We start from the raw sequence: 26000 nt of genomic DNA, 5'->3' as shown, positions 1-26000 counted from the left end.
GAAATGGTGCCGCCAAACAAGGTTATTTGTAAACATATTTTTCAACTCTTATTCACACAAAAGAATAATAATAATAATATCTCATTTTTAATTTGCAGGTGAAGTGTTTGCTTTGTTTTTGGCATCTGTCCTACAATAATAACACGTCATCAATGATGAGGCATTACTGTGCCAAACATGAGGATGGAGCAGCCCCATCCCCACAAAATTTCATTCTTCATGTTTTTAACATTGGTGGATGACAATTAAGTGAAATATCTACATATTGGTAGACTGGAGCAAGAAGGAAAAGCAACACATGAACTGAAGTGTGCTTCAGTTTTATTTAGAAATATATACTTTATTGATCCTCAAGAGGGGGAAATTATTGTCTTCATTGGCAAACATACATACAAAGACAAAGAGAAACAAAGAGGCATACAATACAGAGTAAAAGTTACCAACTCTGGTAACTTAATAACAAAAGTGCACACTTGCAGGGCCATCAACCTTTTGCTGCAGTACAACCAATGCGCCAGCAGACGACACCCACGTTCAAATCAGTGAAGCTTCGAGTAACGAACCAAATTCCAACACAATAGTCCCACAGGGTTCAAACCCCCATGAAGCCTCATTTGGACATCAGTGTCCACCACCTGCTTGTCTCACGAAAAAATATTACAAGCTTTGCTGTATACAGGGCCAGCCCTAGCTTTCAGGGGGCCCTAAGCAGAATGTGTCTCTGGGCACCTCGGCAGTGGATGTACCTGGGGGACTCGCATTTACCAACATTATGACCCTGCTCTCATCACCTTGTTCAATTGTGTTTCTACTTATATGACCAAAAGACTGAAATGTTTTAATCTAACTTGTAAAACAGCCATTCAAAAGTACCAGTTATGGCTTCGACCTAACCTTATAATACCATCTGTTATGTATGTTATGTCTTTTCTGTGCGTCTAGCGGCCTCCAGCCACTTTGATTAGACTAAACCCTAAACTGGGTTGTTTTGATGGTATAATCTTTCTCAGCTGAGGGCGAGACAACACTGCTAGGGACACAGCTCTTTGATGATTGTGCACAAGTGATTCAATAAACCAGACTTTTGATTCAAGACAACTTCTGTTGATTTTTATATCTTTAAGATTTTTTACTATTACAAATTCCACAACATACCTCAGTGCACCTCGGGGGTGTAAACACAGATAAAACAAATACAGGTGTAACAGTAACACTTCACAATGGATGTGCCAGGAGACCCCGGGGCACAGAACAGACTGCACCCTTAAATGTAGACGTATTAGCTGCGTTGAAAACATGTCCATAAGTGAAACCATTACGTTATATTTCTGCTAATAACTGCGGGGGGCTACACGTTTCTATCTGAAAATGGGGGAGGGCTGCCACGTTTGCGCAAGAGTTTGTTTTGTCCGTTTCCCTCCTAAAATCAGTCAAGAACTCCCCTCACCCAGCACATCCAGCGCGAGTGAACCATGTGACCGCAGACAGAACAGATGAGCTCTTTAGTGGAGTGTGTGGCTCTTAAAAGAGCCGTTGGTGTGTAAATTCTCTGGAGCACTTTACTTGGAGCTGGTGTACTTGGTGACGGCCTTAGTGCCCTCGGACACGGCGTGCTTGGCCAGCTCTCCGGGCAGTAGGAGGCGCACGGCGGTCTGGATCTCCCTGGAGGTGATGGTGGAGCGCTTGTTGTAGTGCGCCAGGCGGGAGGCCTCTCCGCCGATGCGCTCAAAAATGTCGTTGACAAAAGAGTTCATGATGCTCATGGCCTTGGAGGAGATGCCGGTGTCGGGGTGGACCTGCTTGAGCACCTTGTACACGTAGATGGCGTAGCTCTCCTTCCTGGTCTTTCTCTTCTTCTTGCCTCCTTTGCCGGCGGTCTTGGTCACGGCTTTCTTGGAGCCCTTCTTGGGCGCGGACTTGGCGGGTTCAGGCATGTTTCTGATCGGGATCAGCGCACACTGAAGGCACAGTGGCGCAGCCGCTGCTTTTATGCGGGCCTCGCTGCGCTCTGATTGGAGGAGCCCGTGTGCGCGCTGGATGTGCGGGGTGAGGGGAGTTCTTCAAGTCTGATGTTAGGAGGGAAACGGACAAAACAAACTCCCGCGCAAACGTGGCAGCCCTCCCCCATTTTCAGATAGAAACGTGTAGTCCCCCCGCAGTTATTAGCAGAAATATAACGTGATGGTTTGAGTTTTGTGCTTTTAGCGCTTCACAGTGTATTTCTTATGTAGGCTGTTGACATGTTCTTTTGAGTAGGTTTAGGCCTGACAAAGAGGATTATGCACATTTCTCCGGGCGCCTTTTCTCCTGTGATCCTGGCACAGAGTTTGACTGTAAAGGAAGCACAAATAAAGAATCACCTCAGTATTTCACACTGTAAACAGCTACACCATTTGAATATCATTGTACATGATTTTTTGAATAAACCATATTTCAAAGTATCAAAGTTCAAAGTAAACCGAGATAAAAATCCTCAAATGGAGTGTTTTACGCGCACCAAGATTCATATAGACCCAGTTTGGTTACGGTTATTACTATGATCTGTGCCAGTTTCCCCCCCTCCAATCACCTTCTGACTCAAACAGGTTTATTTTTAACTTAAAGTTGTATTATTTCTATGTGATAACTTGTCTTCATCATTGGTGATAAAGTATATATAGTGAACAGAACAAAAGCTCTTGAGTGGTGTGTGTGTGGCCCTGAAAAGGGCCGTTGTGTCGTGATTTGGAGCAGAGTTTAACCTCCGAAGCCGTACAGAGTGCGGCCCTGTCTCTTCAGGGCGTACACTACGTCCATGGCGGTCACAGTTTTCCTCTTGGCGTGCTCGGTGTAGGTCACAGCGTCACGGATGACGTTCTCCAGGAAAACCTTGAGCACTCCGCGGGTCTCCTCGTAGATCAGACCAGAGATACGCTTCACACCGCCACGGCGAGCCAGACGGCGGATAGCGGGCTTAGTGATGCCCTGGATGTTGTCACGGAGAACTTTACGGTGACGCTTGGCGCCTCCTTTCCCCAAACCTTTGCCTCCCTTTCCTCTTCCAGACATGTTGAGTTCTCTGTGAGTGTGAACACAAGATGACTACAGACTCGGAGCGCACGGGCTTTATTCACTGACAGAGGACGTGACAGAGAACAGGGGCTCTCTAGCTCCACCAACTGGACAGTATGTGCACAGACACATTCAAAACATTAAACTAACTCACATTTCCCGCTTTTTTGTTACCTTTTTACGTTCAGGAAATATGAATACACAATTGGAACATTCACTTCTGTACTTTGATCAGTGTGACTTTATTTGTCTTTTTGTTTTCAATTCTTTCTTTTTATAAACATGTTGTATATCTAGTGTTCACACATGTGTCTTCTGTTGTTACTGATGCTGCAACATCGTGTAGTGGCACAAAATGACACAGGAGAATCACCGTTTCCCGTTTTTTTTTTTGTTCTAGTTGTTTTATTTGGTTGGTCCTTTTATGTTTTTATTTTCTTAATTACTTCACTGCGCCACATTTCTCTCTGTGGGACAATAATGGTTTAAATAAATGTGTGCAGTGAATAAAAGGCAGCTCTTTAGTGGGAGTGGGGGCTCTGAAAAGAGCCGTTGTTGGTGCAGTTTTCTGAGCGGGGACTTTACTTCTTCTTGGGGGCCGCTGCCTTTTTGGCTTTGGGCTTGGCTGTTTTCTTCGGGGCCGCTTTCTTGGCTGCAGGGGCCTTCTTCGCCGCCTTCTTGGGGCTCTTGGCGGGCTTCTTGGGGCTCTTGGCTGCTTTCTTGGCCGCGGGCTTGGCTGCGGGCTTCGCTGCCTTCTTCGGGGACTTCTTGGCCTTCTTGGGGGAGGCGGGCTTCTTGGCTGCCTTGGGTTTCTTGGCGGTGGCTGGTTTCTTGGCCGCGGGCTTCTTGGCTTTAGGAGCGGCTTTCTTTGCGGGCTTCTTCACCTTCTTGACGGTCTCGGTCTTGTTCATCTTATAGGAGCCCTTTTTCTGGACCAGAGTGCCCTTCTCCAGCAGCTTCTTGACGGCGAGCCTGACCCGAGCCTTGTTCTTTTCCGCATCGTACCCGGCGGCGGACAGAGCCTTCTTGAGCGCGGGCAGGGACACGCCGCTGCGCTCTTTGGAGGCGGACACGGCTTTGACGATGAGCTCGCTGACGCTGGGGCCGCTCTTCTTGGGTTTGGTGGTTTTCTTCTTGGCGGCTTTGGCCGGAGCCGCGGCGGGAGCTTCTTCTGCCATTGTACAAGTGTCACTAACAGAGTGAGAGAGAGAATGGAGTGTCCCGGGACAAGGAGCGCACTTAAACACACCGTGAGAACCGTAGAGACTCAACGCAGTCTGAGGCTGCTGTGTACGTCAGAGTGAGACGCGCCTGTGCTTCTGTGCGTCAGGGAAAGAGTCCAAAACTAAAGTGGACACAGTGGACACGGATAGACACGCGAGAATGTGCCCTTATCATAAAGTCCAGTCAATGTTCAGTGTGGAGCGTGTCTGTTCTTATAACCGTCATGCCGATCTGGAGGAAAACTGACACTGTTTTATGACCGACCTAAACACAGCCCTCATGTTCATGTGTCAGAAACACACGTGTAAATTGAGTCCTCCTCTCTGTCTCTCTCTGTCTCTGTCTCTCTGCCTGTCTCTTTCTCTTTCTTCCTCTCTCTGCCCCTCTCTCTCTTCTCTCTCTCTCTCAGCTGGCAGATGATTGACAGCACCGTTCTGCGTGTGATTGGAGCTACAATCAAAGCCCTGGCCAATCGTCACCCTCCACCTGTGGGCACCGCTTTAAAAGGACCCGCCCCCTGCCACAGCATGTTACTTGTATGACTTTGAATCTTGAAACTTTGTAAATTTGGCAGAGCCTCCTTTTGTTTGTTTTGTTGTAATGTAATTTTAAGTTTTATGGTAATTACATCCTCATTTATCACAACATTTTAAAAAAAGCTACTTATTTCATATTACTTCCTTTCTCCCTAGTAAATGTTTTGTCTCAAAGACACTAACCACTCCTTTGAAGACAGTGAAGTTCACATCTTAGCCAGAGAAAGGAAATGGTTTGAGAGCTACTTTTGTTAGTCACCGCCACAGGTTAGAATAGTTTACATTTCATAAGTTCATTTTTTCAAAAATCACTAGTGATTTGGTGGAAGTGTAGCTACAGTCAGAGGCAACTCTCATATTTAAGTTAGTGTTTTTTGTAATAAGCACAGTAAAATATTTAGAAAAAGGCATATTTTCCATAAATATATTTTTGATTACAAACATCACTATTTGCAAGTGGAACAAATAAAAGGTTTTCCTATATTCTAAAGGGGAATCTTAGGGCGTACTACCTGCCTAATTGGGACACACGAGGAGCCACACTCTGGCAAAGAGAAGTGTCTACAAAAGGACTTAAGTTTTAAGATATCGTGACTATTCCCTTTGAGTCAGTGAGGTAGTTTCTATTGTATTGTTGTGAGGTAGTTTCTATTATTTCAGTGTGAAGGCTGTGTGACTTTGTATTAATGTGCAATTTGATTGTTTTTCCTACATTATACATCTAGGAGTAGATTTTAAGAGGGTCAATTTAAGTTGTATTCTCTTTTCATGTCTTTACGTGCACAAAAGCCCCACAATGCAGACGCATGATGTCAGATCTATGGAAGATTCATCCGGTCTGACTAAATGTATCTTTAAACAATAATTTCATGTCTTGCATAAACTCAAGGGGGGAGAAGCATGGTCTACAGCTAAACAAGTGCCCAGCTCTTAATAGTAATCTACTAAACAGGACAAACGGCAAAACATTAAGTTAAGATTTTATTTAAGAGACAAGTAGGCAGTACCTATGCAAAATGAACTGCTGTACACCAAAAACCTTTTGGGGTCTCTGGACAGTCAGTTCCTCCATTGTCACCGAAGGGTTCTGTCCAAGGGCATAGCACGTCTTCGCCTTCTGCGCCCCTTTTCACTGGATGTGTGGTTGCTTGGCTCATTGGCATCATCAAGAGTCGCATTGCTGTGGTGGCCGGCATCTTCCAGTGTGGCGTTGCCGTTGCTGCCGGCGTCGTTAAGCGTGGCATTCACGGCGTCGTCCAACGTCGCGTTGCTGCCGGCGTCGTTAAGCGTGGCATTCACGCCGTCGTCCAACGTCGCGTTGCTGCCGGCGTCGTTAAGCGTGGCATTCACGCCGTCGTCCAACGTCGCGTTGCTGCCGGCGTCGTTAAGCGTGGCATTCACGCCGTCGTCCAACGTCGCGTTGCTGCCGGCGTCGTTAAGCGTGGCATTCACGCCGTCGTCCAACGTCGCGTTGCTGCCGGCGTCGTTAAGCGTGGCATTCACGCCGTCGTCCAACGTCGCGTTGCTGCCGGCGTCGTTAAGCGTGGCATTCACGCCGTCGTCCAACGTCGCGTTGCTGCCGGCGTCGTTAAGCGTGGCATTCACGCCGTCGTCCAACGTCGCGTTGCTGCCGGCGTCGTTAAGCGTGGCATTCACGCCGTCGTCCAACGTCGCGTTGCTGCCGGCGTCGTTAAGCGTGGCATTCACGGCGTCGTCCAGTGTGGCGTTGCCGTTGCTGCCGGCGTCGTTAAGCGTGGCGTTCTGATCATTATGAGTGACTGGACTTGTCTGTAAACAGAAAGTCAGTTTTAGCATTAAACCAAACCTATAGCTACAATCAGACGCAACAAGTCCAAAATGGTGGTTGTGTCGGCCAGTCCAATAACTGATGGCATTTTCTCACAAAAACCACTACAGACCCCAGCTACGCCACTACAGTCTCTTGTATATTGATGGTGTGCCTGACTGAAGACTAATTGGTCTTGTATGTTAACCCTAGGGTTTTTTCAGAGTAGTCTATAGTCAATAAGTGCATTTGGGAGATAGCAGTGGTGTAATGCCAAAATCTCACCAATGCCGACGCCAAAATTAAAGTCATCCAAAAAAATAAAAAAATAAGTAAAAGAACCATTTTGATTTTTGTAAACATGACAAGTTCTCCAATACTTGGAGAACATTTAAAAAAAAAAAAAAGACTACATGGAAGTGGAAGACAGGCTGAACATTTAATTCAATAAAACCTTTTATAATGCAAGTGTAATTTGTGACAGCAACCTGTCCTGGGACTGCAGGACTACTGACTCCTGATCAATTCAGGTGCAAATTCATTGTACTCTGGATGCTAATCAATACTATAACTCTGCCCTTTCCAAAGTGAATTCCTCCACCTTCAAATTTGAAGAAAAACCTACCTCATTTTGTGCACCCCCTGCGGTGTCATTGGACAGAACGTGGACCTGCTGAAATGTTTTCACTGCATGGTTTTCCAATTGAACTGAAATGACACATTTTGGCAGTCATGCAGTGAAGTTTAGCTGTGCATTTCACAAAACAAGTTGATAACAATCCGTCATATGTAAAACAGATTTCTCATCAAGATTTTGAAATAAAATGGAAACGCATGAATGGGGGGGGGGGCAGTTTCTTCATGGATGGACACCAGAACTCACCAGGAAACAGTAATGTCAAGTTCTGTTTCAGAACTCAGCGCTACATGTTTTTTTTTGTACTATTACAAAACACTACCACCAACGTCTATTCCACCATGAATGTGGTCAAAATATATTCAAATGCATCTAACGTAATTAAAGTCAAATTACAAAGTGAAAACATCTCCACGGAAGATGAGTTAAATACAAAATGTGTGCATTGCATTGGCTTACCCTCTATATCGTTGGAAGATGCATTGGCTTCCACGTCAACGTCGACCAGTGACAGGAGCAGTTGGACTACATGCTTCAGAACAGATGATTCTAGAACGACATTACAGTTACTTTAACACACTAAACACTTTGACATGTTCTAACATAAAACATTAATACCAGACCTTTCTGTGCATGCTTGACTTCATTCAAACTCTTGTCACTGCTGCCAACTAGTAAACAAAAATACACAAATTGAACAGTTTTTAGAACATGATCAAATGTTAAATTAAAGTTCTTAGTACCGGTGGCTGTCCCAAGAACAAGCAGAAAGCAACACAAAATCCAAACAGCTCCCATTTCGATGGTGTCGGGGAGGAAAGTCCAGTCAGAAGTGCCACGTGAGGCACAAATGAGGTAGGCTGGCTTTAAGTACCACAGCTGCCCTCCATGACTGTAATGAGCCTTTAAAGGACAGGTGCAGGGGCTTCTGATTGGTTGAGATAGACAACGACCACTATAAACCACTGAGGAGATCGAGCCAATGTCCCGTGAGCTGACAAAACTAAAACACTTCTGACTGGACTTTCCTCCCTGACACCATCGAAATGGGAGCTGTTTGGATTTTGTGTTGCTTTCTGCTCATTCTTGGGACAGCCACCGGTACTAAGAACTTTAATTTAACATTTGATTATGTTCTAAAAACTGTTGAATTTTTGTTTACTAGTTGGCAGCAGTGACAAGAGTTTGAATGAAGTCAAGCATGAAGAGAAAGGTCTGGTATTATTAATGTTTTATGTTAGAACATGTCAAAGTGTTTAGTGTGCTAAAGTGACAGTAATGTCGTTTTAGAATCATCTGTTCTGAAGCATGTAGTCCAACTGCTCCAGTCAGTAGTCGACGTGCTCATCAACGGGCTCGCCAACGCGCTCACCAATGCGCTCACCAATGCATCTTCCGACGACGAAGAGGGTATGCCAATGCAATACACACGTTTTATATTTAACTCGTTTTTCTGTGGAGATGTTGTTTCACAGTATGCCACTGAAATGATCTAATAGGCTTATTTATTGAAACTACGTTTTATGATTATAAATTGCCTGGAAAAACATGCATACATGTTGTGTCATTTGCCTGTCTCCATGGAGATGGAAAACTTGAATGCCATACTGTTGAATGTTTCTAGGCAAACCTCAGCATCTTTGGATTCAAGCGGGTAGCGGCCTCTACCAGGGGAAACAATGACATGGTGTAGCCTAGCCTTTTAAAGTAATTTGACTTCCATTACTTTAGATGCATTTGAATAAATTTTGACCACATTCATGGTAGAGTAGACGTTGGTTGTAGTGTTTTGTAATGCTACTTTTTTTTTTTTTTTTTTTTTTTTTTGTCCGTCCATGAAATAAAATGGAAACTTGAATGGTGGGGGCAGTTTCTTCAAAATCTTGAGTAGAAATCTGTTTACATATGGCAGATTATGCATTTCACAAAACGAGTTGATAACATTAGTCTAATGTAAAGGCTGGCACAGCTAAACTTCACTGCATGGCTGCCAAAATGTGTCATTTCAGTTCAAGTGGAAGCTGCAGTGAAAAGGTTTCAGCAGGTCCACGTTCTGTTCAATGACACCACAGGGGGTGCACAAAATGAGGTAGGTTTTTCTTCAAATTTGCCCTTTCCAAAGAGTATTCCTCCACCTTCAGAGTTGTACTCCAGATGGGGCTGACTTTTGGTCAAATTTGATGCTAATCAAAACTATAATGAAGTTGAACCTGATTTTTATATATATATATATACTGTACTGATACTCATTACGAGATTCTCTCAGCAGACCAAGTTCAAAGAAAGCTGGGGTCTGTAGTGTTTTTTGTGAGAAAATGCCATCAGTTATTGGACTGGCTGACACAACACCCCCCTCCCCATTTTAGACTTGTTACATCTGATTGTATTTATAGGGTTGGTTTAACGCTAATGCTAAAACTGCCTTTTACAGACAAGTCCAGTCACTCATAATGATGCCATGAATGCCACGCTTAACGACGCCGGCAGCAACACGACGTTGGACGACGCCGGCAGCAACCTGAACACGACTCTTGATGATGCCAATGAGCCAGGCAACCACACATCCAGTGAAAAGGGGAGCAGAAGGCGAAGACGTGCTATGCCCTTGGAAAGAACCCTTCGGTGACAATGGAGGGACTGACAAACTAAATGAACTGCTGTACACCAAAAATGTTTTGGGATCTCTGGACAAAGATGTGTTGCATAGGTACTGCCTACTTGTCTCTTAAATAAAATCTTAACTTAAAATATTTTGCCGTTTGTCCTGTTTGGTAGATTACTATTAAGAGCTGGGCACTTGTTTAGCTGTAGACCATGCTTCTCCACCCTTGAGTTTATACAAGACATGAAATTGTTATTGTGTTTAAAGATACATTTATTCAGACCGGAAGAATCTTCAGCATGTCTTCACGTGCACAAAAGCCCCACAATGCCGACGCATGATGTCAGATCTATGGAAAAGAAAATACAACAACTTAAATTGACCCTCTTAAAATCTACTCCTAGATGTATAATGTAGGAAAAACAATCAAGCAAGTTGCACATTAATACAAAGTCACGCAGCCTTCACATGCACACTGACAAAAGTAATTGACATAAAATGAAAGAAACTGTACCTCAATGGCCACGTTGATTCAAAGGGAATAGTTGTGATATCTTCATGAAAAACTTAGAAATGTCTAGCAAAAAAGAATTTGAGACATGTGAGGAGCTGTGCTCTAGCATCAATTAGGCAGATTCTCCTTAGAAACATCACTATCTGAGGGTGCACTATTTGCAAGTGGAACAAATAAAACTTTCCATGAATTAATATATTTTTGGTGAGAGGAAAAGGATGCATTTTTATTCTAAATATTTTACTGCGCTTATTACAAAAAAGGGAAAGGTGCAGGTGTATGTATAAAAGCTCATTACCAGATTTTTTAATTGTGACTGTTTCACAAATGCATTACGTTTAGCTTTTCCTTGGAGTGTATTCTATTTTTGTGAAGCAAAACGGCTAAAAGGATTTTCCCTTTTTCCCATCTGAGTTTTGGTGTGGCTAGTCCTTAGCCTTATGCAGTCATGTGATGTGGTAATAAATGTTCCGGTATCAATAATACACATTACAGTTTTTGACGTAGTCCCATACAGATACATTTCATACAGTGCTGTTCTCCTCTAACAGACAGTGATGGACAACCCACTTTTCCATAGAGGTGATTGGTAACAAAGGGCAGAACGAAAGAGAGGATCCAACGGTTTCAAAGCAGAGGCTGAAGTCTGCATATGCCACATCCTCATAATCCAGTACGGGAAGGAAGGTTGCTTGCAGTATTTCTTTTGAGCAGTTTATTATAGAAACAAATATTGTATCCCAATAAAGTGATAAAACATATGTAGGAACTATGTAAGAGTTTAAAATAAATATTATCACTTTTAGTCAAGCCAAAACCCGAGATATTTATAAGTGTACCATTCATGTACTATTTAGTGTAGAGCTGTCAAACTCAAAATCACAAAGGGCCAAAATTAAAAGCTGGGACTAAGACCAAACTAAATATTTATTGAAAAATTTCAACCACATCTGCATGTTTTTCGGAAGGGGTGGATTAAATTTGAGTGAGGCGACAGGTAGCGGATGCTAATGACTGTCAACAGAAGTGGTAGGGGCAAAGCATTCTGGGATTCATAGTATTAGAAATTCATGCGCTATACTGGTGCAGAAGCGGCCGGCCAACTCTAATGCATATTTAGTATGATCTCCAGACTAAATATAATTATATATAGGGCCAAATTTGTCTGATTTAGAGTAAAAACATTTGTAGCTTGCACATTACTTAACTGTAGAAGCTCTTGGAGGCACAGGGACTGGGTAACCAGTGCAGGAGCATGTCCTGCATAGACAGGATTTCCCAGGTCAAAACAGGTGTGTAGCATATATATGTGCATATAAGACCGTACATATTAATCAATGCGTCTACAAAAAAGTTTCCACATAAATATGCCAGAGTTAGCACTGAAGCTAAATTTCATCCATTGCCCAAAGGCAGGTGCAAAGATGAAACACTCAACATGAAAACACAGACATTTAGACAATACACCAGTCAGACATAAACACACAACATGAGAACACAATAACATATTACAGTATTTACAGTAGAAGTGCCTCAGTCTAGAGTAGGAGTGTCAAACATATATTCACCGGGGCCACATTAGCAAAATAGATTTATTTTACATCCGGCCCTTTGAAGGCAGCTAACTACTTTTTTAACTTGTTAATTAACCGTTTCTGTATTTATTACTTGTTCAAGTTACAAATATTACATATGCATTAGCCTAGATGTAAAAATGTGGCTGTGTAACTGTGTATCTCCTGATAAAATTACATTTTAAGACCATCATACCTTTGAGTTTACCCTGTCGAGGGCCACATGAAATGCTGTGGAGGGCCGCATTTGGCATATGTGGTTTAGAGTATAAAGAGCCCAAGACAAATGGATATTCATCTATGAGTACAGGACTGCTGCGCTTTCAACCAGTTCTTTAGGGTTTGTTTGAAGGTTGAGTAGTGTCCACAGTTTATAACGTGCTCTGGCAGTGTGTTCCATAATTTTGAGCCTCTGATAAATGCCAGTTTGACAAAATTTGGTTCTGCATATTTCTATACTGCAGTCTCCTCTTGTTAATGCTGTGGTGTTTATCCCAGTATTTTTTTTTTTATTAATAAAATCATTTAAAAGGTGGAGGAGCAAGCCAATTTAGAACTTTAAAAATGAGACAAGCATCCAGGAACATCTGATAACTTTCAAAATCTAAGATATTGTACTTCCTCAAAATGTTACAATAATGATAGTTTAAAGGCTTTTTATCTAAGGCTTTCAGAGTTTTCTTAAACAGAGACTTTAGGGGCTTTAAAACACTCTCAGAAGTCTGGGGCCATGTGGTATGACAGTAGTTAATATGACTAAGTATCATTGAGTGCTTATAAATCTTTGCTGCCTCTACTGTTAAATGAAGTCTTACATGCTTAAAATTTGACAAGTTAAATTTGATGATATTGGAGATTTTCTTTACATGGTCCTTAAAAGTTAAATGAGTCAAAGACGACTCCAAGATACTTACATTTCTCTACCACCTCCAAACACTCTCCGTTGACCAGGACCGATGGATTTTCACCCCCTGCTGGCTGACGTGAAAAGTACATGCAGACTGTTTTTTTCTCTAATCTAAACCTAAATTTAGCACGTCCTTACAAAACTTAAGCAAAAGTGTGAGTTTCCTGTGTCTTACAAAACAAACAAACAAAGCGGCTCTTTAGTGCGTGTGGTGGCTCTTAAAAGAGCCGTTGTTGAGAGTCAGGCGCTTTAAGCCCTCTCTCCGCGGATGCGTCGGGCCAGCTGGATGTCTTTGGGCATGATGGTCACCCTCTTGGCGTGGATGGCGCACAGGTTGGTGTCTTCGAACAGACCCACCAGATAAGCTTCGCTGGCCTCCTGCAGAGCCATGACGGCGGAGCTCTGGAAGCGCAGGTCGGTCTTGAAGTCCTGGGCGATCTCCCTGACCAGGCGCTGGAAGGGCAGTTTACGGATGAGCAGCTCGGTGGACTTCTGGTAACGGCGGATCTCCCTCAGAGCCACGGTCCCGGGCCTGTAGCGGTGAGGCTTCTTGACTCCTCCGGTGGCCGGGGCGCTCTTACGCGCGGCCTTAGTGGCCAACTGCTTCCTGGGGGCTTTGCCTCCGGTGGATTTACGGGCGGTCTGCTTGGTTCTGGCCATGTTTCTAGTGTCTCGTCTGTGAACAGAGAAGAGGAACTACTGAGGAGCTGCAAACGAGCTGTTTTTAAGCGGGCAGCCTCACGCGCACACACAGGAGCGGGCTCCGTGATTGGTCTGCGTCAAACTCTGACGCACAGCGCCGCCCAGAGAGGCGCAGCTAAAGCGCTTTCTATTGGAGCTCGCGTGTTTGAAGTGAGCGCCTAAAGCTGAGCGGGACCGTGGAGGGGGCGGGGCTATTGTTCCACGAGGGAAAAGAGGCAGTAGAACAGGCTCCACACCGGCACATGCAGCTATATCCTGATCTCTGATCCTCTGTCCCAATGAACCTACTCCACCTCTTGTGTAGTTGTGTCATATTCACACCGTCAAGTCGCTCACGAGTGGAATCCATTTTTGGTTTAGACAAATTCCTCATCTCAGTATTTTGTACATTGAATACCTCCGTAATCACCTTTAATCACACCTAAAGTGGAGTCATTGAAGATAAAGAGAGGAGCAAATAGACACTTATCTTTTGGAGCTCTGTAAATCGTGCACGTGATGGCGCGCGCACACAAAAGAACAGGGGCTTTTTTGGCTCCTGGTTCAGGGCAGTTTTTCTCCGAACTGTGGCCCCAGTCCTCCATGTAAGTGAAGTGTAAGAGGACACACACTGCGTCAAAATGCGCACGTCCCTGAGCTTTTACGCACACTCCAACGCGCGCTCTTTGTATATTTGGTGAGACTTGCATGTGCTCAGTCTACGCACATGGTGAGATAAATGCGGTTTATCATAAAGGGGGGACATTATAACATTCCTTTGTGACTGATTGCCGTATGTTATTATACTATGGTCTGGTTCAACAGAGGTGGCTCTTTTTTGAGAGTGTTTGGCTCTTAAAAGAGCCGTTTGTTGTTGAGTCTTGGAGATGCTTTACTTGGCCTTCTCGGTCTTCTTGGGCAGCAGCACAGCCTGGATGTTGGGCAGCACGCCTCCCTGAGCGATGGTCACTCCTCCCAGCAGTTTGTTGAGCTCCTCGTCGTTGCGCACGGCCAGCTGCAGGTGGCGGGGGATGATACGGGTCTTTTTGTTGTCACGGGCCGCGTTTCCCGCCAGCTCCAGGATCTCAGCGGTCAGGTACTCCAGCACGGCGGCCAGGTACACGGGAGCTCCTGCGCCAACGCGCTCTGCGTAGTTTCCTTTGCGGAGCAGCCTGTGCACACGGCCAACAGGGAACTGCAGTCCGGCCCTAGAGGAACGGGACTTGGCCTTAGCGCGGGCCTTTCCTCCGGTTTTGCCTCTTCCGCTCATAGTTAAAGTTTGGTTTCGTGACGAGAGAACGAATGTCTGGAGACGAAGAGCAGCGCCTTTTATCTGCGGGAGCGCGTGCGTTTGTGCGCCGCACCAATGAGCGGCCGCACTCAGACAAGAGGAGGAGCTCTGACTTCACTGGACACACCGTGTGGTGTCACTGTTATTTTTGTGGTAGATTATTTAATTTATATGAAATGGAATACTTTAATACAGGGGAGTGTAAATTGCAGAAACTGCTGCTGTGTGAAGTCAGGCTGCAACGATTAGTAGTGACAATTCCAAATAATCATAGTCGAATTTTGGTCATTGTAATCGTAATCTGGACTATACAGACTTTAAAACACAAACACATAACAAAGACAGCTTCATTAATACATCAAGATGTCAAAAAGAATAGCATTTTTGGATTTTCATCAATAATACTGTTTCGGTTTGATACAGGACCCAAAAGCAGAACACAGAAAGATAGTCAAAAAAGTTACTTATTTACAATTAATGAAGCAGTTAGGCTGGTAGGGCATGATAGGCAAGGGAGCAGGATCTGAGCAGAGGAAAACATACTTTCATCAGGAATCCAAAAATATCAAAAGCACCAAGTGATGAATTACTAACGAATAGCGTTGAACAAATAAACTGGCCAGGAGTGGCTGTGGAGCTGCTCTTCTTATACTGGAGATAGATTATAGACATAAACCAGGTGTGCACGTAGCCACGCCCAGACAGGAGGGGACAGATGACAGAGGATGAGGGAGAGACAACTGGAAGAGCAGTACAGGATCAGAGTAGACTGTGAGAAATACACTTTATTTGTAGATATTCTTGAGTTAAAATTTGCAATAAAATGAATTACTAGTTAATAAATAATGGCTGTGTAGTCACAAATGGGTGAAATGTGTGACGTGAGATCATGTAACTAAAGAAAGGCGCTTGTTTCTACATTTGACACAGTTAAGTGCTCATGCTGGATCCTCACACAGGGTCCAGATGAAATAGGCCTTTGACAACACCAAAAGCACATTACCCCAGTCACCCATCCTTTGTTTCTTTTGTTTTCTTTGGGTCTGACGATGAGGTTACACACAAAGCAAACAACAGGAACGAAGGAAAACAATAGGATGAGCCAGTAGGACCAATAAAGGTTGAATTGAGGCCATGAAGACTGAAACTGGAGACAATATCTGTTTACAGCTGCAGTGTAGGTATCTGTTCAGGCATCTGTTCATAATGTCTCCTGGATGCCTCCCTAGGGAGTTGTTCCAGGCATGTCCCACTGGGAGGATGTCCCAAGGAAGACCCAGGACACGCTGGAGTGACTATGTCTCTCGGTTTGCCAGGGAACATCTTGAGCTCCCATCAAAGGAGCTGGAGGACATGTCCGGAAGGAAGTCTGCGAGTCCCTGCTTAGACTCCTGCCCTTGCGACCTGGGCAGTAAGTCAGACCTGTTCCCGGTGCATGTTGGACTCCACCAGGGCTGCCCTTTGTCACCGGTTCTGTTCATTATATTTATGGACAGAATTTCTCGGCGCAGTCAGGGGCCGGAGGGGGTCTGGTTTGGGAACCACAGGATTTCATCTCTGCTCTTTGCGGATGATGTTGTCCTGATGGCTTCATCCAGCCAGGACCTGCAGCAGGCACTGGCGTGGTTTGTAGCCGAGTGTGAAGTGGCTGGGATGAGAATCAGCTCCTCCAAATCCGAGGCCATGGTTCTCGACCGGAAAAAGGTGGTTTGCCCTCTCCAGGTGGGTGGTGAGTCTCTGCCCCAAGTGGAGGAGTTCAAGTATCTCGGGGTCTTGTTCACGAGTGAGGGAAGGATGGAGCGGGAGATTGACAGGCAGATCGGTGCAGCATCTGCAGTGATGCGGTCGCTGTATCGGTCCATTGTGGTGAAGAAGGAGCTGAGCCGGAAGGCGAAGCTCTCGATTTGCCGGTCAATCTACGTTCCTACCCTCACCTATGGTCATGAGCTCTGGGTAATGACCGAATGGACAAGGTCGCGGATACAAGCGGCCGAAATGGGTTTCCTCCGCAGAGTGGCTGGGCGCACCCTTAGGGATAGGGTGAGGAGCTCAGTCACACGGGAGGAGCTCGGAGTAGGGCCGCTGTTCCTACACGTTGAGAGGAGCCAGCTTAGGTGGCTCAGGTATCTGTTCAGGATGCCTCCTGGACACCTCCCTAGGGAGGTGTTCTGAGCATGTCCCACCGGGAGGAGGCCCCGGGGAAGACCCAGGACACGCTGGAGGGACTATGTCTCTCGGCTGGCCTGGGAACGCCTTGGGATCCCACCGGAGGAGCTGGAGGACGTGTCTGGGGTGAGGGAAGTTTGGGAGTCTATGCTTAGACTGCTGCCCCCGCGACCCGGCCCCGGATAAGCGGAAGAAATGGATGGATGGAATTAGAGGATGAAAATTGCAATTAATAACCTAATTTCTAATTTTTCATTGCAAAATCCCTCCTCCTGAAGATGTGAGAAAGGCCTTTATTCAGAGTTTAAATCCAGGCTCAAAACGACTGAAAGGTTTTTATTCCGCAATCTTCTCTTTTAATATTAATTTTATCATGATTATTTGTGATTACTGTATTTATATTCTGATTTGTTGCATGTTACTTTTAATGTCTATATTATTCTGTAAAGTATTTTGAATTATTTTGTGTACGATTGTGCTATATAAAGAAACTTGCCTCGCCTTATACAGAAGCGCAAATACTTGAATGAATTTGAGACCACTTCTTTTTTAAGCTGAACAAGGTACTATGATTGTACAATTGTTTATTTTTTAGAAACCTGCTCAACTTGAAAAGAAAATGTGTGTATATATTTACAAGCCTCAATGACGTTTAAGCTTATAATAAAAAATAAATAAATAAAAAAAACAATGGGCGGCGCTTATGAATGTCGTCATCATTAATGGACGAATTCAACCAACTGGTGCCACATGTGTTTCTTTACCAGCATCCCAGTGAAATATGTGTGAAATCTACGTGCCTTTTGTCATTATTCCGTTCATATCTGTAAAGGAGTTGTAGTTGCTGTTTTTGCCCGATCATGGCGGAGTCTGGAGCCGAGAAGAGCCGCGGGTTACGGTTCGCCGAACGCCAGCTGCTCCGCCACGGCTGGGAGCACGGTAAACTCTTCTCGCAGTGGCCTAGTCTTATATGCTCCGTTTAGGCTTTAACGAGTGGACATATGCACCCCAAGACCAATCTCATCAACAGATTTGTGTTGAAGTTGTCATAATAATAACAGAACACGTAAACGACGCACTCAGACGCGCCCTGCTCCTGCCGTGATCTGACCTCGTAAACTATACAACGTTTAGAACACGTCTCGTATCTTTTTTTTCAACGTCAAGAAAGAGAAATGACTGGAGGAAAGCAAGCATATGTACTCATGCTCCATGTCCATTTAAAGTTGTTACCATTTCAGTGTTTTCAGCTGGCATTCTAAGCAAACCATTTACTGAATATTGCAAATGATGCATAGATTGTTTTACGTTATCTGTTTTTGTTACTTTCAACACATGTAAAGGTAGTAAGGCAAGTAAACTATACAAATTTATTTAAAAACTGAGCTACAATCACAACTGAACCTGGGTTGCCAGTGCCTTAACCTGCAGATAGAGAACACGTATGTTTTTTTTCATTCTCAGTTTATGGACAGGCCTCATGTGAAAGCTCAGAACCTCCAGAATTCACTCACTGAGCGGCAGAGGCTGCACTAGCACTGATTCATGATTGGACCCTACCTAAACCCCAGCTTCTGCAGCCAGTTAGATCAGAGAGATTCCTTTTAGGTTTAAACCAACGGGGCATGATGGCCAAGGTGTTTGTTTTAATTTCCAATGTTTTTGTAATTAAAAATAAATCAGCATTACAGTTGTCATCAGTAGTAGCTATCTTTGATTTGAACATGTCTACCCCATATCTGGGGACAAAGTGCAAGATTTGTATTTTTATTTTATTTTCATATAGTTCCTTTGTGTAGACACCACATTTAAATCAACAGTATTTTCTATTTACTCCTCTGTATGTGTATTCATAGGCAAGGGGCTTGGGCGAGATGAAAACGGCATTTCTGAGGCCATCAAAGTGAAAGTGAAATGCGACAAAGGCGGTATCGGGCACAAGGAGGGTGACCAGTTTACGTTTCACTGGTGGGACCACATTTTCAACCAGACGTCTGCCAGCCTCAAAGTGGAGTCCAACCACTCCGGCACCAAACTCCATAAGAGCGGTGGCGAAAGTGAGGGAACCATCTCCAACAAGAAGCCACTAAAGGCCAGCTTTGCTAAAGACAAACTGTATGGTGCATTTGTCAAATCAGCTACGCTAGTGTCTGGCCTTGAGCAAGCCACAAGGAGCGCTTCTAGTGACAGCAGCAGCAGCTCGGATGATGAGGACGACGCAAAACTGGACATGTCCTCAACCACCAAGATGTCCGACGCCGAGCTGGTGAAGGCGTGCGGTGGTCGGACAGCGCACAAAGGAGCCAGGCACGGGCTGAAAATGAGTGCCAAGCTAGCCCGTTTGGAGCAGCAAGAGGCAGAGTTCATGGCCAAGTATGGCAAAAAGGCACAGACACAAGATGTGAGCGGAGATTGCGAGGATAGCACAGCAAGAACGCCAAAGAAGAAAAAGAAGAGAAAAAACAAGCCAGCAGAAAGTGTAAGGCGTTTGGAGCCAGAGGAGAGCGAACATGCTGAGGAAGTCAGATGTAAGAAGAAAAAGAAAAAGAGGAATGCAGTGGAAGAGGATATACAAATCCAGGGAGACGATGATGCCCAACAGAGCCCACCACCACGCAAGAAGAAGAAAAAGAAGTCCAAGGAGTAATGTGCCATGAGAGTTGCAAAGCAAATCCAGAATATCATCTCTGTATTTATTTATACAGACAGATAGCAGTCTGATTCTAGCTTGAGATGCAATGCGACATAGGGCATGGGGAACAAACATGATTGTGCAATCAGATGTGTTTTTTCAGCAACACATGTGTGAGAAACATAATTTTGTTTGCAGATTACTGCAGAGTCAATGAGCAAAGCACTAAATTCTGTTAATCTGATGTGAAACAAAGGAGCTGAGCTGTCATCACACCCATCTGACCTTTGGAAGATTCACCGGTGAGCACATTTATGATGACTGCCAGGGATCCAGAATACACACAGTCCAATATTTTTGAAACTTTTCTGGTCTAAATCTGATAATGGACTGAATGATCTAATAATTCATGCAGTCTTTAATGAACTTACCCATAACTGACCGAAATTCATAAACAACAGGTCTGAACCTCCTATGAAATTAATATTGCTATATTGAAGAAACAAAACAACATGCTTAATAAAATTACATTTTCAGTGTGTTTCTTTTTAATCATTTTTCTATTGTTTTGACATTGCCATCATCACAAGGTGTGTGCAATCCTATCTCTCAATGAAAAAGGTGAAATTATTCTAAAGCATTTTTCTTTTTAACATTTTGAATTACACCTTAGGAATTTTCTCACAAAAATTCAAAGTATGTATTTACTTTGTGCATATTTATAGATCACATTTTAAATTGAATGCAATTGGTCTTATTAAAAATAAATACGGGTTTCAGTGTGAATTTTCTCAATCTAAAAAAATACAGATGTTTAATCGGTGACATTTAAAACGCTTCAAACCATATGCTTTTACTGACTGGACTGACTGTGGACTTCTCATTGACAATTAGAAATCACTGAATCTTGATCTAGCTGGCATTGCAGATAAAGGGCTAGGACTTGTATATCTATGGGATAATCTCTGAAATATCTAAGGTAGGATTAACAAATGTCCAATCTTGGTAACATAAAATTGATATGGCAACTAGTGATTACTGCTTACGTCCTGACAGCAAAAAACAAAACAAAAAGTGTTCAGATAAATTGAACTCTGTACTTTTGAAATGTGGATAAGCCCAATAACAAACAAAGGTCTTTTTTTTACTTGCCATGTTGCTATGTACAAAAAAATGAAATGTTTACAAGACTTTTGACACATTTGAGTGAAAGGGAAATGGTTTTCATGCGTTGTTAGAATTCAATCAGCCAAATTACACGCGCAAATTACCATCAAAATTATTTATATAATCATTAGTTATGTAATTATTTTTAGACAGTATGAAAGGCAAACAGTACATCCATGTTGACAAGTGAAAAGTTGGTTAGTATAAGATTGGCTCGGAAAACAATTCTTTCAGAAGGTCAATAAAATTCCACCATAGAATTCTTGCTGTTGTGAGCTAGTGATATTTGGTACTTCGCGTGGATCGGGATTTTAAGAGAAGCTACTATTCGAATTGATTGTATTTGTTGATATATATTTTATAATCTACCTATTAAACAAATGTTTTAATATACACACATAGGGGATGGGTTATCGACAGCAGAAAAATACATAAAATATAAATTACAAATAAGAAAAAATACAGTACTGCGTTAGGTGAGCAAATCTCCCACTGTTATTGTACAGTGAACGCACCATGCTAATGCTACTAGCTTAGGAGTTCTGTGCTATTTCTGTTAGCATTCATGCTGCTATTCCGACTAATCAAGACGGATAACGATGCGACGAGCACATTTTATGCATTTTTAAAAAATTTCCCCGTGAATATGGTGCATAGAAATTTACAACATCACACGTTTATGGTGCGAAATGACAGCACTGACGTTAGCTTGTACCGGGCTCGTGCGCACACATGGTCGTGATGGGGGTTCAAACTTTGGCTCATTCCTGGATTATTTTGTCTTTTTACCGTTAGCTCCACAACGCTGTCACTTGCTCCGTGTCGGCTGAACTGTGAGGTACTTAAATGTTTACTTTAGCATTTAAACTTTAGTAATGAATCCAAAGCAAACGGTTATGCAGGTGGCATCACAACATTTGAAACGTTATTAGTGAGTGGCAAAGGTCACTTGGGAGTAATGAATTAGACCTGGACGATTGAGGGACTACACAGACAATGCATAATCTCTGTAACGTTCAGTGTGTTGAATTCTAAAACCACACTCCTTGTAACGAGTCCTTGCTGTTGCTCTGCATGGAATGTCCCTTAGTATGGCATTAAACTGATCTGCCTGTGCTCAGTTATGGGTGTTTTAGTGCGTTAAGTGTGTTAAGCACTAAACATGTAAAATAATACATCTTTTACATGTTTAGTGCTTAACATGTAAAAGGTGTATTCTTATTGTGAGTGGGCTTGCCGCTCCACAGATCTGACCTGACCTGTAACCAACATTGCAGATCATCCATCAGCCTTTTAATTCTCCTCACAAATCTTTGCTTTCATAGTTTTTATCAAGGTAAAACGCACATCTCTATGCACTAGAGTGGCAAGAGATAGGCCTTTATTGAAAAATTTGGTAACAATGCAATTTGGATGTATGTAAAATTATTATTATTTTTTTTAGTTTTTTTTATGAAACTTTTTAAAAAGACTCAAAAAAAAAAATATATTATATATATATATATATATATATATATATATATATATATATATATATATATATATATATATATATATATATATATATATAATCTCAGTTCCCTTTTTTGCAGTACTTAAACTGGAAGTATGACATCACAAGCACATTGTAGCACATTTCTGATGGATTGCAATAATTTTGGCAACAGGTCAGTAGTGAACATCTATTCTGAATATTTGAATATTGAGTTGACTAAGGATAGAAGTTTTCCATTGGCCATTCAGAATATTAGGTTTCTTAAAGCTATGGCCTTCTTGGAGAGTTTTATAATCACAGCAATGCTGTAGGCGAGTATTATTATTAGCTCAGCAACATAGTTTAAAGTCCACATGAGTTAGGTTGTGGTTATGATTGGGTAAGTTCTGACAATGGTTAAGATTATAGTCTCTGCATTACATCATTCCTGACTTACGTTAAGTGAATGTTATGGCCTCACATAACATGTAAACCCAACATGAATGTAGCAGTAGCATTTTGCGAGAGGACAGGCAATTCTTCTAAGATTGTTGTGTGACCAGTGTTGGAATAGTTATACAGATGTACCAAGATGCAGATAGGTGCAAGGACAAATAATGAACCCATAATAATGTTTGCACCTCACCTGGAGTTTAAGTTTCATAAATTAATAATTAATTAATGACTACAAATATCTTTCATTTTTCCATTTTTCCACTCAAATGTGAGACTCATCTTTCTGACCGAACAATCGTATTGAAAACCAAAACACCAAATAATAACAGAAGCAAACTGGCCATCATGTTCAACGCTTTTATAATTAGTAATTCTAATGCTGATTTATTCTTATCAGTAAAACCTGTAAAAATGTTCAAATCAAATATAGTTTTATCTGAGAACACTGATTTTAGATTCGTAAACTTTTATTCAAGTCTTACATACAGTTATTTTAAACCTCAACTTACTCATTTACAGGTGTACATCATCATCACTTTAATGGCAATTTTCCAATATAATCATTATTGTTTTACAGATGAGCAAGTTTGAAAATTGAGCAATGTATTAAAACATAAACTTAAGTCTTCAGAGGTTTTGAGATTAAATTGTAGTTTGACTGCCAGTCTAAATTCTTAAAGTTATTTTCCCTTCTCAGCTGTGCCCATAGAGCCATCACGTGACTGTGATTGAGCCAACAGCATGTGGACTGGACTGGTTACCACTGGAGACACACACAGCTGCTTTACTTTCAGTTTCCATTCTGCCGCTCTTGCACAGAATGAAACCCAAGGAAGTGCTGGGAGGGAGGGATCTGCTGCTTTAAAGCCTCTCAGCGCAGCAACTGTTTATTCTGAGACACCATAAGACTAAGGAAGCACTGAACGCACTCAAACACCAGGTATGTTATCATTTTAAGCTCCTAAATATGGGTTTGCATGAATGTGTAAATGACTGCTGCTAGCTTTTGAACATGTATGAGTACTTGTTTTTTTTAAATATAAAATTGGATTCCATCAAAAAAAGAAAATCTACTGAAAATATAGATCCATGTCAGTTTGTCCAGTTTTTAAGCTTCATGGTTGTTATTTTTGCTTTAGTAAAAAACATGTGACTCTGTTGCTGATATCATTTTAACAGAAATGGAAACTTCAGCAACATTCCAAGCAGCTTTGTTATGTATATGTTTCAGAGTAATCAAAAAAAACAAAACAAAACTAGCAGTGTTGCTGCTTGTTATTTTTTAAACAAATAAAATAGTTATTTGTAAATGAATATTCTAATATTAAACTATTACAATGCGGAAGTAAATGTATACATTAATAACAATAAGCTAACATTAAATAAAAAAGTGCACTACATAATTTTTGTGGTTGACTGTCCATCAACCAAGAAAAAAAAAACAAACAAGTAAAGCAACCTGGAAAACGTGTCACCGCACTATCACATGACACTTTTGAGAAGGCTGCTGGGAGTGGCTGAATCATATAAAGCAGATAAACAAACACTCCAGTCTGACAAAAAGAAACGCTAATTCTGAGTTTAAAACTGAAGACACAATGAGCCTTTACTAATTAAATGTATTTACTTAAGAGATCGACCAGTATGTTGTTTTGTTTTTTTTTTCATGGTGAATGACGATACCGATTGTTTCATATCTAGAGCAACCGATGGCTGATAAGCTCTACCGGATTTTTGGGCCCAATAAGTAGGGCCAATTTTAATTATTTACCACAAATTATATCATTACAATTTAGTACAAACTCATCCACATACCTGTTTGACTACAGACTGGATAAGAGAGGTGTGTAGTCATTAGAGTACTTACGTAGATTTAACTAAAAGTGTTACCTAGTTGTTGTTTTTTTGATGTTTTTTTGTTTTGTTTTTTAATTTATTTCTGATGAATAATGTTACTTCCTGGTTGGACATGGGCAGCCGATGTGATATAGGTAGAGGAAATTCCACAACTGTTACCCAGCAACCATAATGTTAACATGGGCAATGGTTAATAGTCTAAATATAAAATTAATAAAGATAAGTACAAAAATAAAATATCTTTTTTTTTCAACTTTTTTTTCCACAAACTGCCACTTAACTGAAGTAAAATGAAGATAAATACTTACCACAGGTGCTATTCCACCAAACCAAAGAATTAGATAAAAAACAAACAAACATGAAAACCTGTCATATAGACAATAATTGTAATTCATTTTGATTGGCAAATTTGAATTACACATTTGTCTACTCAAAGGTCACATTCATTTGTTGTGGAAATATTACTATAAAAAATAATCCATTTGCAAAGTCTGGTGAGTTTTGAAAAACAAAAATCAGACAGACTGATACAGATCAAATGAATTTAAAGATATGATAAGAATATTTTCTTCACAACATAAATATCCATACATTTCCATCACACATTTATAATATTGTCATTTGTGTCAATATTACCGGTTGTGTCTTCTGTGTTGTTAGACAGCCATGGAGACAGACCTGGAGGACTTGGTGAAGATGATGACGATGTATTCAGATGGCATCCCTGTGAAAAGACTGAGCTTGATCTTCCAGCAGAACTTCCACCGCAACTTGTGTGCAGAGGCCATGGGCTTCGACTCCTTGTCCAGCCTGGTGGACAGTCTGGATGAAGTGCTGCTTGTTAAAGATGGCAAAATATTCCACAAGATGCACACCGGGAACAGCGTCGTAAAGCCTAAAACGTCCAAGCTAAAAAAAGCAGATCGTAAAAAAATTATTGAGAACTTTCTGACCATGATGAAGGAGCACCCTAAAGGAATTCGTCTAAAGGCCTTGGACAGAGTATATACAGAGAAATACAAGAAAAAAATGCTTCTAACAGAACTTGGTTTCTCAACAATGTTAGAGCTGGTGGAGTCTCTAAGCGAGCATCTCTTTGTGAAAGGAAAGCGTGTGATTCATGTCATGTTCAAGAAGCAAGAAGATTCCTCAAACTGTCCAGAGTCCAGTGAGCTCCAGCCAGCTGCCAGCCCCACAGTGGGGGTTTCACTGTTACCCACGCCCCCCGTGGCCTTAACCAGCACTACGCCCAGGCCGGCAGAAAGGCTGACCCAGGAGGAGCTGTTCAAACGGGTTATGGAGGTGAGTCATAGTTGCGCCCATGTGTCAGCAATAAATGACTCATTATGATGCGTGAAAAAGTCTTACAGCCCAAGGAACTGGCCTTTACCCTGTTTTTTTATAATGGTCTTTGCCATTTATTAATAAAAGATTAATTATGTTAG

The 26000-nt window shown here is 42.2% G+C and overlaps 6 protein-coding genes and 1 long non-coding RNA gene across 7 annotated transcripts in view; 3 read left to right on the top strand and 4 right to left on the bottom strand.

Annotated features, from left to right (window-relative positions):
* Positions 1-1559: 1559 nt before the first annotated feature.
* Positions 1560-1951, bottom strand: LOC117387176 (histone H2B 1/2). The gene has a single exon (XM_033984604.2). The coding sequence runs from the start codon at positions 1932-1934 to the stop codon at positions 1560-1562; it is 375 nt and encodes a 124-aa protein (XP_033840495.1). The 5' UTR covers positions 1935-1951.
* A 747-nt stretch (positions 1952-2698) lies between these two features.
* LOC117387187 (histone H3-like) lies at positions 2699-13508 on the bottom strand. The gene is made up of 3 exons (XM_033984619.2): positions 13163-13508; positions 4546-4551; positions 2699-3058 (listed from the first exon to the last, which is right to left on the bottom strand). Exons 1-3 carry the CDS (start codon positions 13489-13491, stop codon positions 2737-2739), a joined length of 657 nt encoding a protein of 218 aa, XP_033840510.1. The 5' UTR covers positions 13492-13508; the 3' UTR covers positions 2699-2736.
* On the bottom strand, positions 3623-4234 carry LOC117387172 (histone H1-like). The gene has a single exon (XM_033984599.2). It carries the CDS (start codon positions 4227-4229, stop codon positions 3633-3635), a length of 597 nt encoding a protein of 198 aa, XP_033840490.1. The 5' UTR covers positions 4230-4234; the 3' UTR covers positions 3623-3632.
* Positions 8224-8446, top strand: LOC129457174 (uncharacterized). Its single transcript, XR_008649128.1, has 2 exons — positions 8224-8335; positions 8400-8446. It is a non-coding gene; the product is annotated as an uncharacterized LOC129457174 (long non-coding RNA).
* An 888-nt stretch (positions 13509-14396) lies between the features above and the next one.
* Positions 14397-14786, bottom strand: LOC117387493 (histone H2A). The gene has a single exon (XM_033985008.2). The coding sequence runs from the start codon at positions 14780-14782 to the stop codon at positions 14405-14407; it is 378 nt and encodes a 125-aa protein (XP_033840899.1). The 5' UTR covers positions 14783-14786; the 3' UTR covers positions 14397-14404.
* A 2882-nt stretch (positions 14787-17668) lies between these two features.
* Positions 17669-20142, top strand: gpatch4 (G patch domain containing 4). Its single transcript, XM_033984868.2, has 2 exons — positions 17669-17908; positions 18826-20142. Exons 1-2 carry the CDS (start codon positions 17830-17832, stop codon positions 19614-19616), a joined length of 870 nt encoding a protein of 289 aa, XP_033840759.1. The 5' UTR covers positions 17669-17829; the 3' UTR covers positions 19617-20142.
* A 3447-nt stretch (positions 20143-23589) lies between these two features.
* wu:fj29h11 (uncharacterized) overlaps positions 23590-26000 on the top strand; it is a 46531-nt gene continuing 44120 nt past the window's right edge. Inside the window, exons 1-2 of the mRNA XM_033984417.2 lie at positions 23590-23638; positions 25216-25857. Coding sequence (XP_033840308.1) covers positions 25222-25857 — 636 coding nt within the window. The 5' untranslated portion in view covers positions 23590-23638; positions 25216-25221. The remainder of the gene's footprint in view (positions 23639-25215; positions 25858-26000) is intronic.

The sequence above is a fragment of the Periophthalmus magnuspinnatus genome, chromosome 19, assembly GCF_009829125.3.
Source record: "Periophthalmus magnuspinnatus isolate fPerMag1 chromosome 19, fPerMag1.2.pri, whole genome shotgun sequence".
Classification (NCBI taxonomy): domain Eukaryota; kingdom Metazoa; phylum Chordata; class Actinopteri; order Gobiiformes; family Gobiidae; genus Periophthalmus; species Periophthalmus magnuspinnatus.
Note: the sequence above shows the minus strand (reverse complement) of the source record. Positions and strands in the feature narration are given on the sequence as shown.